At 39.9% G+C, this 16,609-nt stretch overlaps 1 protein-coding gene across 1 annotated transcript in view; it reads right to left on the reverse strand.

Annotated features, from left to right (window-relative positions):
• mylk4b (myosin light chain kinase family, member 4b) overlaps positions 1-15,950 on the reverse strand; it is a 33,087-nt gene extending 17,137 nt beyond the window's left edge. Inside the window, exons 1-2 of the mRNA XM_039601388.1 lie at positions 15,900-15,950; positions 10,483-10,735 (exon numbers count right to left, since the gene is read on the reverse strand). Coding sequence (XP_039457322.1) covers positions 10,483-10,647 — 165 coding nt within the window. The 5' untranslated portion in view covers positions 10,648-10,735; positions 15,900-15,950. The remainder of the gene's footprint in view (positions 1-10,482; positions 10,736-15,899) is intronic.
• Between the last annotated feature and the right edge of the window lie 659 nt (positions 15,951-16,609).

Here is a 16,609-nt window from a genome sequence, read left to right on the forward strand (position 1 = left end):
AGTTTGTGTCTATTCATTTTGCTTTCTTTGTTCTTTTTTCCTAGCGCGGTAAAAATTAGTACAAAGTGAGGATTTTGTTATTTGCTCTGTTGAAACCTATTTTAATATATGTGACATAATTTTTTGACATAATTCCCTACACAAAACAAGGGCAGTAACATACATTTAAATAGTACTGAATTACCTTCAGATGAATCTATTGACCTAGAAGGAGAGGTCAGAGGTTATTCACAACTCGATAAATCTTTATACGATACTTAATTACAGTATCTTTATCATATAATTACAGTTTGTTAAAGTAAGTCTGGTGGCTGTATTTTTAAATCAAGTATTTTGCACTTCAGTCTTCTTGCCACTAGATGGAAGTCTATGACCACAGACCCATCATGGATGGCTTTGCCATAGACTGTCTCTGGTCTATGCACACAACTGTTGACTACTTGGGAATCTGGAAACAAAAGCATGTTGTCAGAGTGTAGCACCCAGCTGTTCCCTGGTTACTGTGATCCCTGACCTAATGCCCCTGTACAAACATTTAATCGCACAAATCCAAATAGTCAGTGCTTGCCATGGAAGATCTGCTGTACATGGTGACAGATCATAAACACAGCGTCCAATCGCATATCTGTTTTACTGAGAGATGAAATTCCATGCTGGCTGGCACTCTCTTACTAACATTAGCTATTTTTTTCCTTTTTTTTGCCTCTTTCAGCATATTTTACATGCATAACATTTTCCATTAAAGTGCTTAGCATATTGATTAGTTGATTTAATTAAATAGCTATAATGAGCCAATGAACACTCATTTTACTTGTCCGTTCATTACATGCTGCTCTTTACATCCCAATGCATCCTTTATAAAGCAGTCTAATTAAGATGATGCTTCTCTCTCTGCTGTGTATTTTGTTAATGCTGGTGCTCTGCTGCAAACTCAGGTGAAATCTTATAATCTGGATTAAAATCGGATACTTTTTAAACAGAATCATTTGCTATTTTAAGAAGAGCAGCACACTTACTGTTAATCAGTCTAAAAGCTCAGCAAAATGTCCAGTTTTGACTGAAGATATAGATATACAACAATTATTCTATATCTATATGTCATTTATATTGTAGGCACCACAGGCCATTACTTTCCTTGAGATTAGTTGGCTGCACTCTGTTGATCTCAATAATGACTGCCTCAGTGTGACTACTCAAACTGTTTTGACTCTCAGGTAAAGAAAAAATGGAAAAAATAAACATGTGTTGACTTTATAAACTAGTTTTTTTAAAAACTGTGTCCTTTTCATAATCGGGTTATGTGGGATAACAAATGAAGATTTTTGTGTTTTTTGGACAGGTTTCAGTGGTTGTTCTAAATCTGCCTGCTATAAAGACTGCTGGGAAGCTGTCTTGTTTGCTGTTGTTTTAACTACTGTTCTTTAATCTGCTAATGTGTCGACAAATCCAAATGATCCCAAAGACAATAATGAAAATTGACTTGAATGTTTGAGTAGTATTTTCTCTCATTCAAAGTATTTTTTTGCTTCAGGCCTGGTCAAGCAAGTTTTCCAAATGAATTGGTGCCAAATACCTGAGTCAGAGCCTACGCACAAAGAAAAATCCACTGAAGCTCACACAACAAATTAGGCTATTATGTGATTTTGTTCCCGACTCTGTGTGGTGTGCCTCAAGCCTTTTGTTCAGTACTGTATATTTTTTGGCATGAATCAATGAAAGTTTTCTGCACACTGTACATCACATATCATTGATATTTACTGGAGAGTTGCAAACCCATGCAGGCACAGAAAAGCTTTCTTAATGAGACTGCAGTGCTAACAGTCTACCAGTGATTAGATCGAGTCACTGTACTGAACCTCTTAGCTAAAATTTTAATGGTGGTGCATTTCGAAGCTTTTTGTGGCATTATTTTAGAAATAATACAGCCTGTTGTCGTATACAGATCACTGAGGACGTCTGGGCTTCAGTTCTGGGGAGTGAAAGTCTGTATTTTATTAGTCTGTCACTTAGCATCACTAATACACACTCTATGAGAACACTTGCCAAAGATCTTTCAGATGGCTCTGGTAGTTGTGACTGTGCCAAATATGAACTAGTGAGTGTTTCCAACAAAATAACCATGTGGGTCAGCCCACATAAATACATAGTACTGAAACAATTTGATTACTTAAAGGCCTTCATTGAGAAAACTGGGGGGAAAAAAAAGTCTACTTCTGAGAAAACTGTTTTTTAAACAGCCTATTTTTGGTTTTAGGATACAGTGCAATAGTGTAGTAAAAGAAAAACATGTGACTATGTATCCACCAAATATAACTGTTTCCCAACTTGCACATGGCATAATGTGAAAATATATTTTTCAATATAAAAGACATTAGTCTAAAAAAATGAATTTACATTATTTCTAAAAGTAGTTTTGCTCAGTTTAGTCAATTAAGCCTATAAAACAAGGCGGCTCTGGGTTCTGAATGTCTTTGTGTTTTTTCATTGTGTCATGTGATGACTGTGAGACTCAAACCATTATGGGCTCTTCTCTATCCCTCATGTATTTGCATGTGTGCTAATTTTATCTGAGCTATGTGAGTGTGAGAATCTGAAGCTGGAGAAGCCCTTCTCACATTAGTCATACTCACATGTATTAACACAAGCTGCAGTTTACTCTTCACAAGCCTCATACAAAAACCCACGGTTCAAATTATCTTATCAAATTCAGTTGACTGGTTTTGATTGTAAACTTACAATACTGGATTTGATTGGCTGCAGCCTCCCCGGTGACCCTGAATTGGATAACCAGAAGAGGATGGAGGGATGAATGCATGAAAGTCATGGTAATTATTTAACTTGCCTGTTATATCAGCTAAAACTGACCTGTCACACCAATATTTATACAAATTCATTTGGAATTTCATAATTGCATTAGCCAAGCATATTGTAGCTGAAATTTGCTTTTGTAAAAGTCTTTTAAGACATTAAACCCATAAAAGCTGATCCCTGGACTCTTCACGGTTTGAGAGAATGTGGCTTGTAGTGTAAAAACACATTGAGTCTTTGGGGCAGTCAGTATGATAAAAGAGCTGAGTTACATAAATGTACACATTTGAACACTTTGACTTCATTAAAACAATTAAATGCCTCCCTGCTGAGGCAATTTTGTATTGTTAATGATGCAAAAGAAGAGAAAAAACCCATCACCAGTGTTGCGACTCTTCAGTTTATGGTGTGTGACAAAGCCTTCCTCTTTGTGTCTCATGCTCTCACACTGTTGTTTAATAGAAAATTTAAAAAGTTATGTTAAACAGGCTTTTTTCCACACTCCAGTTGAAGACTAGATGAAGGCTTTATCCACATTTCAGTCCCAACACTAGTCCTTTAATGTTAAAGAGAATCCAAAAGACTGTATGTGCATCTCTTGCTTAGTTATGCACACCTGTCTGTAAGTGACAGCAAGATCTGACAATGAGGTGACAAAATGTTAACAGGATGAGAAATGGTTGAGTCCTGAGTACTATAACAGCTGTCCTGGTGTCATATGTCTCATAAGTTACTTTTAATTTAAAGACCACAGATTGCGCTTCCAAACTAAACTATATATATCCTGATTGAACATGTGTACATGTATATTTTCATCATCTCTTTCTCATTCTGTCTTTCTCCTCCTCCACCATTGCTCTGTCTCCTCTCTCATTTCCACCCATCTTCTTAACTAAAGACATGAAAATGTGCATAAACATGTTTATTTTTTCCCTATATTGCCACAATTATCTGTTCTCACCACATCAGACATGTGACCCTCCCATCTTCAAGTATTTTTCAATGAGCTGGATAATCAAAACCAGCAGGTGTTAGAAGCTAACAGTGGGTCAGCTAATGTTAAGATAGAATACAAAAAAAAAAAAAATCACACAGTTTGATTACATTCTTACATCATACAAGAGTTTATTCTTGGACTAAGTGACCACTTAAAACACAGCAGCAAAAATGGAAGTGCTTACCAACAGAAAGGTTCTCGATGTCCTTAGTATCAGTGTTATTTGACAAAGGTGAAATTCACTGACTCGTTTACTTGTATCAAACTCCAAAAGTAAATAGATGTGGACATATGTTGACAGCTGAGACAAACAGGACTGACAGCCTGCACTCACTAAAGAAGCCTACATAGCTGGGATTATGCACTTGAATTGGGTAAGTGTGGCGGGGCGTGGTCTGCGGTGCCTGCAGGTGAGGCGGACGCACCTGCACGGCATCCGCAATCATGCCTAGCCGGCTTAACGTCTGTGCTGACTGACTGTTGTGGTTGTTTTTGGTATGTGTCCGGCAGTGATCTGCAGAGCTATAGCCGTGTGTAACAGCAACTGTAGTTAATAAACGTATGCTGAAAAGCATGAACGAGTGGTCGAGTCTGTCGTGGATCTTTCACAGTAAGAAAACAACTTACTGCAGTCAGCAATCTACTGACATTGGGTGGTGATATTTTACATACTGTACCATAATACAGAGTCTATGAAAAAGAATCATCCAACTTCAAAGTACTTTAATTGGGTTGGCCGGGTGTTCAGTAACGATCGAATCACGCACCGCGAGAAAGGAGTGAGTTCATGAGTTTCACGTGGTTGTCGGTAAGTATCATAACAGCAGTGGCTCCAGTGGCTCCAGACTTGCAAAAGTATGGGATGAGGTTGACCATAGTAGGGACAAATGCCGTGCATCCAGAGCGGGACACGATGACTTGAGAACAGAGTAAGTTTTGTATGTAAAACGTCACATTCAGCCATTTGTTTTCAAATTTACTGCAAGCTTCTGTCCATTACTTTAGAAAGTTTTGCCTTTTGAAATCAGATGGTTCTTTTTGATACACCCTGTGTCTGTAGCTATTATTTTATTACTTATTATTTTGTTCTGCTGGCTGGCTTTTTTGTGCAAACACAAGGTTAAAGAAAAGCTGTTCTCACATGCATTTAAATGAGTGAACTTTGACATGAATAGACCATTGCAACAGTTTAGAAAAACAATGAAGTGGAGTTTGTTTTAACAAAGGATTTTCCTCCAGCTTGAATATCAATCAGGTGTGCAGTGATATTTTCTATTCTGCAGAGGGCTGTCTTGCTTTAACACCACGGACAGATTTCTTTTAAACAGGATTAACCTGCTACACCTACATGCTATGAAACGCTTTAAAAACCTTAAATGTTGCTGTGACAGTAGTAGAAATGATAAGCAGAGCTATAAATCTAACAGTGATCGGTCAGTATGAGGAGAAGAAGACAGAGCAATAAAAATATTAAGCTGACACTGACAGACATTAACTGCCGAAGCACCACAGCACCCAGCTTTATGGGGAGTGGGTCACATTTACTTCCTACTGGATTATGTTAACATAATAAACTGGCTTACTGGACACAGTATGCTTAAGTGTGGAGGGCACAGGCTTGTCTGCATGGAGTGGTGGAGTTAAGTGCAGTTGGATATCAATTTAGATGTCACTCCTGGTGACATGTGTTTGACGCATGTATGATGACGTTATGTTTTCCACTGACACTCACACGTTGCCTTCAGAGGCATGAAATGTGGCTTCACATGCCTCCATACTATTGTTGTTGTTGGATTTCATTAAAGCAGCATGTTGACTGGGCGTCAGCAGTTCAAGCTCAGTGCAGATGAAAAATGTCAGTGATGCCAGAGATAACTCAGCTGATTAGTCTTACTGCCACTTTACGGTCCGTTTTATAGACAGTCAAGTCAGCGGACCACGTTCACATGTTCAGAAACACAACTCTTCTTCTTGGAGTGAAATCAGACACTACCAACAGATAACACCAGCATAGCTGAGCTGAGATATTTTAGGATCTTCTTTGCAAAGATATGATAATCAAAATACCTGCATGCAGTGCCAATGGCTACTGCTATCACAAGCCACCAAAGTGTGTGCCTTTTAGGATGGAGGCTTTTCTCACTTAAGATAATCCATACAGGTGCCAGTGCTGCACATTATTAAACAGAATCTGTTATTTTATTACTAACAGAAATTGTGCCAATCATCTGAAAGTCCAGAAAATCAGTTTGTGCAAATTAAAAGTTAACTAATGCACATTAATTACTGTGGTATTTATTCAAACCATCATTAAAACTAATTTGTTTCTCTTTTCATTTCACTTTTATTTTACATGGAGGTTAATTGATATAAAAATTTCTTTTACAGGAGAGACGTGGTCAAAGTAACAATCACCACTAACAGTTTCAAACAGAATCTGTTCAGATTGCATCACTCTGGCTTCAAGACAGCATCACTCTGAGTGATAATGTGACAACATCCGTTACTTAATTTCTGCTTAATAGAGAGCTGCAGCTTGTCAGGCTCTAACATATTCCTCAACATGACCGGTGCCAGATTTCCCCATTTCTATATTTCTTACTGTTTACACTTGTGCTGTTTAGATTGAGTGACCGTCATGCATGCTCCCATATTCACCTGTGCAGATGTAGCACAGCTGCATTGACCTAAACTACTGTCTCACTCTGTTACCTCTGCATCTGAAGATGATGTAGTCTTTCTTCTCTTCTTCGTGGAGAATAATTTCCACAGCCGTCGCCACAGAAAAGTGGCCACCAGACACACACTGCCTAAGATCCAAAGATCTTTATCCCTTAGGAAGTTCTCCATGATGGAAGCCTTCCTCTTCCTCTTTCTGTCCCCACTGTCTGCCTGCACGGGCTGTCCGTCTTATTTCAGGCTCTTTGCCGCCTTGGGTTGCTGGCAACAAGATGTTGACAAGGGAAGAGGCAGCAGGCCTTATTCATGAAATAGCTAGGCTCCTGTATCATGTAATGCTAAATCGTTTGCTTGCAGCGGTATCAGAAGAGGACAGGGTTTCTGTGGAGTCGAGCCACCCGCCCACCCAGCCACCCATTCACCCTCCACCCGGCTTCCTCCCTACCTCCCACCACAGGACCTAAAAGGAGAGAACACGCTGTCTCTGAGACGAGAAGGGGACAGGTGGTGTAGGGTTCAGGGTGTTGTTGCTGTACGCAGAATCAGATGCCTGCTGCTGTCCCTGCTGCTGCTGCAGGCATGTCAGTGAGACCCCTGTGGTATCCTTTAACTTCAGACACAGCACTTCATGCATGTTTGAGCCCCCTTTAGTCTGCCTCCCAGGCAGCCGCTTTTTCCTACTTAAGCCTCACATATAGGCAAAGACAAGTGCATGCATCACTGCAGATGCACCTTATGGCAAACAGTTACACCAGCATGCATGACTGGAAACTAACACCTGCAACTGAGTGGTGCTAAATTTGCGTTCTCTTCAACAGCACAGGTGACATTAAAACAAGAGCTGAAGCTGAAGTCTTTATAAGTGCATTATGGTCTCAATAGTGAGTCAAAGACAGGGGAAAAGGGGACCATCTTTATTATTGTGTATTGTTTATTGGAGGTCACGTAAAAAGGAATATTTGTATGGAACTCTACATAGTCCTATGAAAAATGTGTTCAGTAGCTTGGATAACCACATTTAGCAGCAATAACTTCTCAGTATCACTTTATTATTTCTTTATGCATATATGCACAGCTCCCTTAAGGTTCAACTACACCGTTTCAGTCAGATTGAGGTCTGGACTTTGACCAGGCCATCACAACACCTTGAGTTTTTCCTTTTTCAGCCCTTCTGCTGCTGATTTGCTGCCGTTCATAGGAACCTTGTTCTGTTGTGTGACCAGTTGTGACCAAGTTTCAGTTGTCAGAAAAGCAACACCTCACAACTGACTCTAGAATACTTTGGTATACAGATGAGTTTATGGTCATTTTCTTGACTGCAAGGTGCTCTGGTCCTGTTACTGCAAAAAAGCCCCATCATTAAGGCTTGACAGTTAGCATGAGGTGTTTGTGCTGCTGTTTGGTGTCACTCTGCATTATGGTCAGACATTTCTACTTTGGTCTTATTTGTCCAAAGGACATTGTTCCAGAAGTCTTGTGGTTTGTTCAGATACAACTTTGCAAACCTAGGCCATGTTACCATGTTCTTTTTAAAGAGAAGAGGCTTTCTCCAGGCAACCCTTCCAAACAAACCATGCATGTTTGTACCCTACAATAATATCTCTCTGTATAATTTTAGGGTCTTTACCTTACCGTGTAAAGCACTTTGAGGTGACTGTTGTTGTGATTTGCCGTTATAAATAAAAATGGGAAGGAACTGTTCTGACTCTTTCTTATCTTACTGTCGTGAACTTTAACATAACACACTAAAGGTGGTTTTATGGTGCAGCAGAGTTTGCTGCTCGCTCCAGTCGGGGGATTGAACATCCGCCTGCAGAGAGATTTTCAGATTTAGCTCCTGTGTTTTTTGCAGAGTCTGACTTTGGGTGAAGTTGCTGGGATGTGAACTCCTGCAAAGACTGTAGCATTGTGTTAACACACCTGAATGCTTCAGCAAACTGCCAAGAATTTTATAGAGCTGCTCACACTCAGTGTTGATCAGTCAACCGTGTGTATTGTATTATCATGCTCATGCTTGCCTATCTTTATAGATTTGTGATAGTGGAACATATTAATGTTTGGTTTTTTTGTGTAAAGTTTTATTTTGCTGTTTTCACTGTTTTCAGCTTTTTCTGTTTTTAGCTCCAGCGTTAAAACTCCAGACTTAAGAATATTTTACTTTGGTGCTTCTAAATGTTTCTTTAAGAGATATTGAGACTTTTTCTTGTCCTCTTTGTCAAAATCTTTAATTTTCTTCAGCAGTGTGACAAAAGCGTAGAATGAACCTTTTCAGAAAGACAAAGGACTTTACAGGTGTTCACATAATATTGAAGATTCTTCACTGCAGCACTCTAAGGCAAGCTTGATTTAACAAGCAACAACAGCTGGGGGGGTTAAGGGGTCATAGATGTTGCTCAGCAGGAACCCTGGGAGGACAAATATTCCCCAGTGGGAATATGAGGAGAACCTCTGCACAAAGAGATCAGGGGCAGAAGGGTCAGCATTTGGTAATGATGCCGGTCAATCTGGAAACTAGCCTGCAATATTACAACAACATACAGTTGTTCCTAAGAGACAGCTTTTTGTGGAGCATTGTTGTGTATAGATTTTATTCCATCACAGGTATAGTGTATTCTTAATTTGCCTTTTATTACCTTTAAACTGGCTCAAAAAGTACGCTGGTACAAACATAAAAGTCATTTTAGGCCTGTGTGTGTGTGTGTGTGTGTGTGTGTGTGTGTGTGTGTGTGTGTGTGTGTGTGTGTGTGATAATATTCTCCTGAGAAAAGCAAAAACTGGCAGCAATAATGTTGCCATTACCACCAAATCTCCAACTAAGATTTAAAATGTAACATATAAAATATAACAGGCATCATTAGGTAGTGTACATTATCAGATTTTCTATACCCTGTTAGCCTTGCCAAAAATTGCCATGCAGTTCTCACAGTCTGGGGTTCTGTCATAAAGTCTTAGTTCTTTGTTTCTTACTCTCTTTTTTGTCGTGCCTACTGTGTTCCTTCTATATTTGCCTCACCTTACTTCTGTGTTTTTATTGTTTTCCCTCATTCTATAAGTTGTCCTGGCACACTAATTTTTCACATTTTATCCCTCGTTTGTGTTCTCTGTCCTCTTGCTTGTGTAATGCACTGGTGTAGCCTCTTTTCAGCATCTAAAAGAGTTTAGCAAACAGCTGGAATAGACAAATAATGGAGGGAGGAGGACTTTTGCATTTTAGTGCTGTACAATGTAAATAAACACAAATAATTTCTTTACATGTGGACTAACCAGTTGCCTCTGTGGCACACACAACAGTCTGCCGCTTTTTAAAAAGGCTGCTTTGTAAATAATGAATGAAGCATTTACTAATACGTTACTAATGCTTTATAGTGTGTAGTTATTATAAAGTGTTACCATAACTAGATATTAAAGTTAAAAAAGAATTTTGACAAACTAAGATTGACTCAGAAGCAAGCATATGAATACTGACATTGATGGTAGCTCATATCCATAAAGCGATCAAACCTAGAAGTATGTATTCACTTTCTAAATAAGCAGAGCAAAGTAGTCCAGGGTTGCCATCTTGTGGCAACTGGAGCTGTATCCTGTCAAGAGCCAGATTCATTTCAGTGTGTGGTTTTATGTACTGTATGTGTGAGAGACGGGCAGAGTTGAGGAGCTTCAAGTGAGCAATAAAAAATTAAATAGACCTGCAGCGCCCTCTAGTGAGCTTGCTGTACTCCACCTGTCAAGGCCTCTTGCATGCCAACCCCAGTCAATGCATGCTACGCCTTCTACGAGGCGCTGTGAACTAGAATAGTGTCTGAGAAGCTGATATTTAATTGTCAGTTGAATCAGGAGTGAATAGAGAACCTTTTACCTAAGCCGATTAGATTAAATGTGTCCACATGAATACAACAACACTGAGTGATCCAAATCCAGATCAGTGATTCACCCGATTACAAACCTCAGTGTTATGTGTGAACAATAACAGCGAGGAGTGTAAAATGAGTGGATATTACCTGCTGGTTTCTTCCCTCCAGCTCCACATGTTTGAGCTCCCAGAAACAGCGCATGGTCTCCACCTTCTCCAGGTGTCGGTAGAAGGCCAGGCGGCCCAGGCGGAGGCTGTTGCTGCGGTTGCGGATGGCCTTCAGTCCCTCCATCTTTTCAACAATGGGAGACATGGGTATCGGTGGCGGTACAGCTGATGGAGGAGGTTTTCCATTTTTCTTAGCAGAAAGGGACTCGTTACAGGGAGTCTTCTTGTCCGACCTGAAATTATGACAACCAATCACGAACCCACTCGATAAAATCTGCTGTTAAAATTATTAGTCTTAGCGATCAACACAAAAAGATTCAGTTCAGTTTATATTTGTGTAGCTTTAAATCACAACAGCAGTCATCTTAGGGTTCATTCTATTGTAAAGTAAAGACAATAATAACCTGGGTCTCATTCCTCACCACCTCCTGAGAGACTAACATCAATGAAAATCAAATTTGAAACCACATACAGGTATAGGTAATTATTTTTTGGGTAAAATTATAGTTCGATTAAATTAAATTGTATTTATATAGGTCCAAACCACAACAACAGTCACCTCAAGCTACCTTATAATGCAAGAATAAGACCACAGAATAATGCAGAGAAAACCCCAACACACGACCCCCTTTGAGCAAGCACTTGGCAACAGTGGGAAGGAAAAACTCCCTTTTAACAGGAAGAAACCTTTGGCAGAACCATGCAAGCAGGGGCGGGGCTTTCATGACTAGTTTGCTAATGGAGGCTCTGAGAAATGTAAAATATTTAAATGCCTGTTCTTCCTGATGCCCCCTGATATGAGATACTGGATCCGCAAATCATTCATCAACAGGCAAAGGGTTTTTTTTTTTCCTGAAGGGCAGCTGACAGACAGAAGCACATAAAAACATGCGCAAATGCACAATCACACAGCTGAAATCTAGGCTACGTTTAGGATATCATGTTAAAATCATCCATCACGGAATATGATTAAAAAAGAAATTTCGAATTAGAACTGAGCCAAGGTGGACACAAAACGCCACCACTGTGACTCTAGATACCTGAAAACTTATGATGCAAAGATCATGTAAATATAAACCGACAGACAGCAGTTCTGTTCAATGAATTGATTTTTCTGTAATAATGTCACAAGTATTATCAAAAGGATTGATACCTCAGTTTTAACAATATACTCTTGCTCGCTCTAATCTACACTGTTGAAATAGCTGTACATCCCATACGCTTTGATCCAGGCCTGCAGTGGGAAGCAGTATGTCAGATCCAAATGAGATGACTGATGATGTGGTGGAGAAATCCACTCTGACGCCTGCTAGCGACAGCTGGCTTTCTGCTGTGCTCTACCTGTTGAGCCTCTAGGGGAGTCATGGAAGATCACTGGGGATATTTATACCTCTAGAGTGTAAATGTTCCAGCTCCTCTTGACAATTACAGAGGCCAGAGAGTGGCTGTAGTTTCAGCATGGTGCATAAACCTCTAATGCAACCTGTGTGTAACAGCCAGAGCTGTTCCTCAGCATCAGAGGCTTTCTCAGGGTAGGATTTCAGCTTCAGTGAACCAAAAGAGTGGCCATGGATGCACCTGTCACTGCTTCTTATATTGGCCTTTTTTTTTTTTTTTTTTTTTTACATTTGGTGATTTGTTAATAGCGGAGATATATTTAAACTGTATAATTCTTTTCTTTTATTTCTGTGTTCACCTTTGAATTAGTTTGTGGTAAATCGATCATTTAAACTTAGAGGTAGATGAAAGTGTGAAAATGTTTGAACAAAGTTTGCATATGTAGCATGGAATTGCAGGAAATAACATGTCACTTTTAAAGTGCACTTGTAAGTTGTACTCCCTTCTCCTAGAACTTTCTATGAGACACGAGCTTGAACATTTGTGTGGACACTAATTTGCAAACAATCGTTAACAGTTAGAGGCAAAATATATCAACATCACTATTAAAAAAAAAAACCCCCAAATAACTTCATTGCACTTGTTTTTTTATTCGCTGAAATTTACATTTCAGCACTAAATGACTATTTATACTCGTGATGAGGACGGCAGTTAGCAGTGGAGCACAAAGAACAAAGAACAACTGCATAACTGCAGTTCATGCAAACAATGGACAACATCCTGTACCTGCAGCAATGGACAACATCCTGTACCTGCAGCCTTTTGCTGAGGCGCTTCTCAAAATTAACGTCCTATAAAGTGCAATTTTTTACAAGCTATGCCTCTGAAAGATAGCCGCAATGCATATCTGGCTTCATTGTCTTTTGTAGCTCACTCTATTTATAGGCAGCAAAGTATTTGAATCGTCAAAATGTCCTGCGACCTGACATTGTTAGTACTTTACTTAAACTCAGTCAAGGAGAAAGAAAGAAAAGAGTCACCTGTGATGAATCAATGGAAACATAGTATGTAAATAAAGATGTCTGCACCTCTTTTTTTAAAAATAAATTGTATTTAAAACATCCTGAAAGGAAGGAAAGGGAGACTTTGTTCCTGCTTAGCTGAATGCAGAAAAAATCCTCATGTTCCTCATAATACTGATTCATGGAACCAGCTTTCACAATGACTTTTTAATCAGGTGTGACCACACATAGCAGTAATTTTGGTCAGTGCATATGGTTTATTTGTCAGTGAACCATGACTTCCTTTTACACATTTGCTTAAAAACAAGTTTTGTTGGGGAGTCTATGTAGCTAAATCCATAAATGTATTAGGATTTTAGTCCCTATGAACAGAACATTGTGAAATTTACATATTACTAATTGTATGCAAGCCTAAGAACTATTTCTGCCACTCACTGTGAGACACACTGCCAACTGCCCTTCCTGTGGCTTCAAATTTATCTTGAAGAGGGCCTGTTTTGACTGTCAGCTGGTGCTGAGATGGCCAACAGCCCTTGCCTGTCCTGTTTGCTCTGCCAGACAGGCTGACCCTTCGGTCGTTTATTTTATAGGGCTTTATTTTGGGTTCTCTGTAGTGCAGGGTGAAGGTCAAGGGGCGCGCTATCACCAGATATGGAAAAAACCTCCCTTGGTAAAACCATTAGGAGGCATGAGCTATCAACAGGCTTGTTGCCAGGTGGACAGGAATTAAAACTGATTAGTTTGCTTTCCATTGTGGTCGCTTTGACTCATTCCAGTTGTTGTTTCAGCCGCCCATTACATAAAGGCATTGGGGATGGGGATGCGGCTGTGTTTCATGTACCCTCTGGCAGTGAGCATGTCCAAGCACTGCTGTAGTTTGTGTATGTTTGCTTAGCTTGGCGGCATTTAGTAATCCCTTTCTATAACATGGCAGGGAGGTTCCTATCTGTCTTCTCCATCCTAATCCTTCCATGTAACCGACAGGACGAACTGCATGTGTCTCATAACTCTTAAAGTAGCAATGAATCATGAAGACCCTTGGGACTGTTTGAAGCCTCAAGTGTATGTTTAGATGAGCACCAGAAAACTGTTGGCATCTTTCAAAACCCCCTATGATGCCAAGTTGGCCACAAGGGTACAGTAATAACAGGACACATCAGTGTCCAAACCTGCCTTTGAAACCCAAGCTATAGATCTGAAAAATCTATTCAGATTAACTGTCCATAGTGGCTGAAAGAAATTTTAAAAAGTTGTAATATATGTATGATATCAATACTAGCAGGAGGAGACAGAAATGAGGTATTTTTCAGGTGAAACTATATCTTTGTGTTAGGGATTGTTGCCAAACTCTGTGTCTATACACAGCTGTAGGTTTATTGTCACAGGTTAATTTGACAAAGTACAAGCTGGAGACACTGGAAAGAATCAAAGTGAGGGACAGTAGCAACAGGTGACAATAAAACATTCCTCCCTGTCTTTTGTGCCTTCTCAAATGATTGCCACAGCACAAATGCTCCCGGAGTAATAAAGTTTCCCATCACTGTAAACCAGTGTTGGGTAAGTTACTTTAAATTAGTAACTTAGTTACATTATTAGTTACTTCTCTAAAAAAGTAACTCAGTTACTTCAAGTTACTCGTTACTTTCAAAGTAACTAGTTACTAGGGAAAGTAACTTTGGTTTTACTCAGAATTCTCTTGTTAATGTGTTGCTTCTGTAACTGGATACCCAGCAAGACTGCCAGTCTTCTAGCTTGCTTACTTGCCACAAGTGCACTGTGCCACCTACCAACAGAAAGGAAAAATAATGTGCACATTTCCACGAGAGAAATCACGCCTGGACCGTCGTTGACCGCCGCCATGATTCTAGCCTGCTTTTTACATCCAACACAAAAACTGCAGACGTGGTGCTTTTGATTGTACTCAGAACTTGGAAATTCTGCCTTCTGAATAGGAAGATGTAGGTAACACCAGACTGCAGATGAGCTGCATACAGGGCTGGACTGGGCATTTTGACTAGAGACCGGCCCACCATTATAGGAAAAATCATAAAGCCTTTGAATGAAAACAAACACTGTTGTGACAGTGATGTACACTGTTCTGATGGTATATATGTATCAATCTATCAATTGTTTGTTGTAAGACTCAGATAATTATTTTTTAAAAGCGAGACATTTTAAATGAGAATAATAAAGAAAAGTATTTCCTTGTCCCCCCTTTCCTGTAAATGCCCTACCTGGCCCCTGCTAGACCCGCCCCTGCACAGTTACCAGCTGTCAGCTACATAGAAAAGGATCCTGGTGTTATTGGTCTCTCAGAAACAGTTCATAACTTCAACTCATTCATGTCACCTAAAAGGTAAACCTGTTTCTACATCACCTGTTCAGCTCTGATGATTCAGTAAGGACATCTCCTGGTTTCATCTTCATGTTTCCCTCTCACCAGATAACCAAACCGATATCATGACCAGCAGCTTTACAGCTGTGGCTCCAGCAAACATCAGCTGATACTAGCAATTAATATTAAATAAATTCTAACAACAGCTGATCAAGCTTAAACGTGCTGCTGTTGTTTAACGCGACATCCGCTGGTTTCCTCTTTCTGGCGCAAAGTGGGCGATAAATAAACAAGAGAGAAAAGCCGATCAGCTGATCATTGATCAGTTTCGTGATTGAAGTAGAAACAGGAGAGGAGAGAATGAGAGAAGAAGAGGCAGCTGTGCAGCTTCAGCTTTGTGTCTTTTTCATTGTAGCTGAAGTCCGGGACAAACTGTGTTCCTTTTCACCTCAGTACGAAACGCGTAATATTTTCTCTGAATACCAGACGATTCTGTTTTTTACGGGATGGTTGGCAACTCTAATAATTAACCGTATGAACAAAATAAAGTTAAACATCAGTAACATAGCACCCACCCAGCTGTATAGAAACTCCGTCATGCTAGCTAGCACGCAGTACGAAAATGTCAGCATACCGAAAATAAACTCCACCTAAACTTGGTTTATATCTGACTCAGATAGACTGCAGGTCATAACTTCTTACCTGAAGTTCAGTTCACCTGACACTCGGACCGGCGGCCGCTTCGGGTCTCTCCTCCTGCCTCCCTTTTCCTTCATCCACCTGCTGGCTTCCACCACTTGCTAATGTTATTGAATCTGTGGAAGCTCCACGATATCCACCACACGAAGTAACGAGTAACGAGCCTATCTAAATCCCAGTAACGAGTAACGCGTTCCTGGTTTTGGCATAATAACTAGTTACCGTGCTCGTTACCACAATAATAACGTAGTTACTGTAACGCGTTACTTAATAACGCGTTAGTCCCAACACTGCTGTAAACCACTAACAGGGCCATTCATAAATAACCTTAGTGGAACAACATACTCTAGGATATCTATATATAGCCGCTTTTACAATCAGGTAAAATATGTTTAGCAGTGAAGTGTAGATCTGACATGGACGCCTTTAAAAAACATGGATGCCTTTCTTTTTATAGTGTCCAATACAAACATAGGTTTGGGTTCCTTTCAGCTCAAAGACTGGAGCACAGGAAGGAGAATTAATCGACTTTTTCCAAATAAAGCACCGCGTACAGATTTGAGTCACAGTGAACTAATTCTGCACAATCAGTGTTTCTTGTGGCAAATTTTCAAATGCAGACCTAGAAATTATCTGCTGCTAGGTACACACACTTTGTAGTCGCACTTAACTAAGATAACATTAAGTGGGGTGAGGAGACACAAAGTCGGCTG

The sequence above is a fragment of the Oreochromis aureus genome, linkage group 17 (genome assembly GCF_013358895.1).
Source record: "Oreochromis aureus strain Israel breed Guangdong linkage group 17, ZZ_aureus, whole genome shotgun sequence".
Lineage (NCBI taxonomy): Eukaryota > Metazoa > Chordata > Actinopteri > Cichliformes > Cichlidae > Oreochromis > Oreochromis aureus.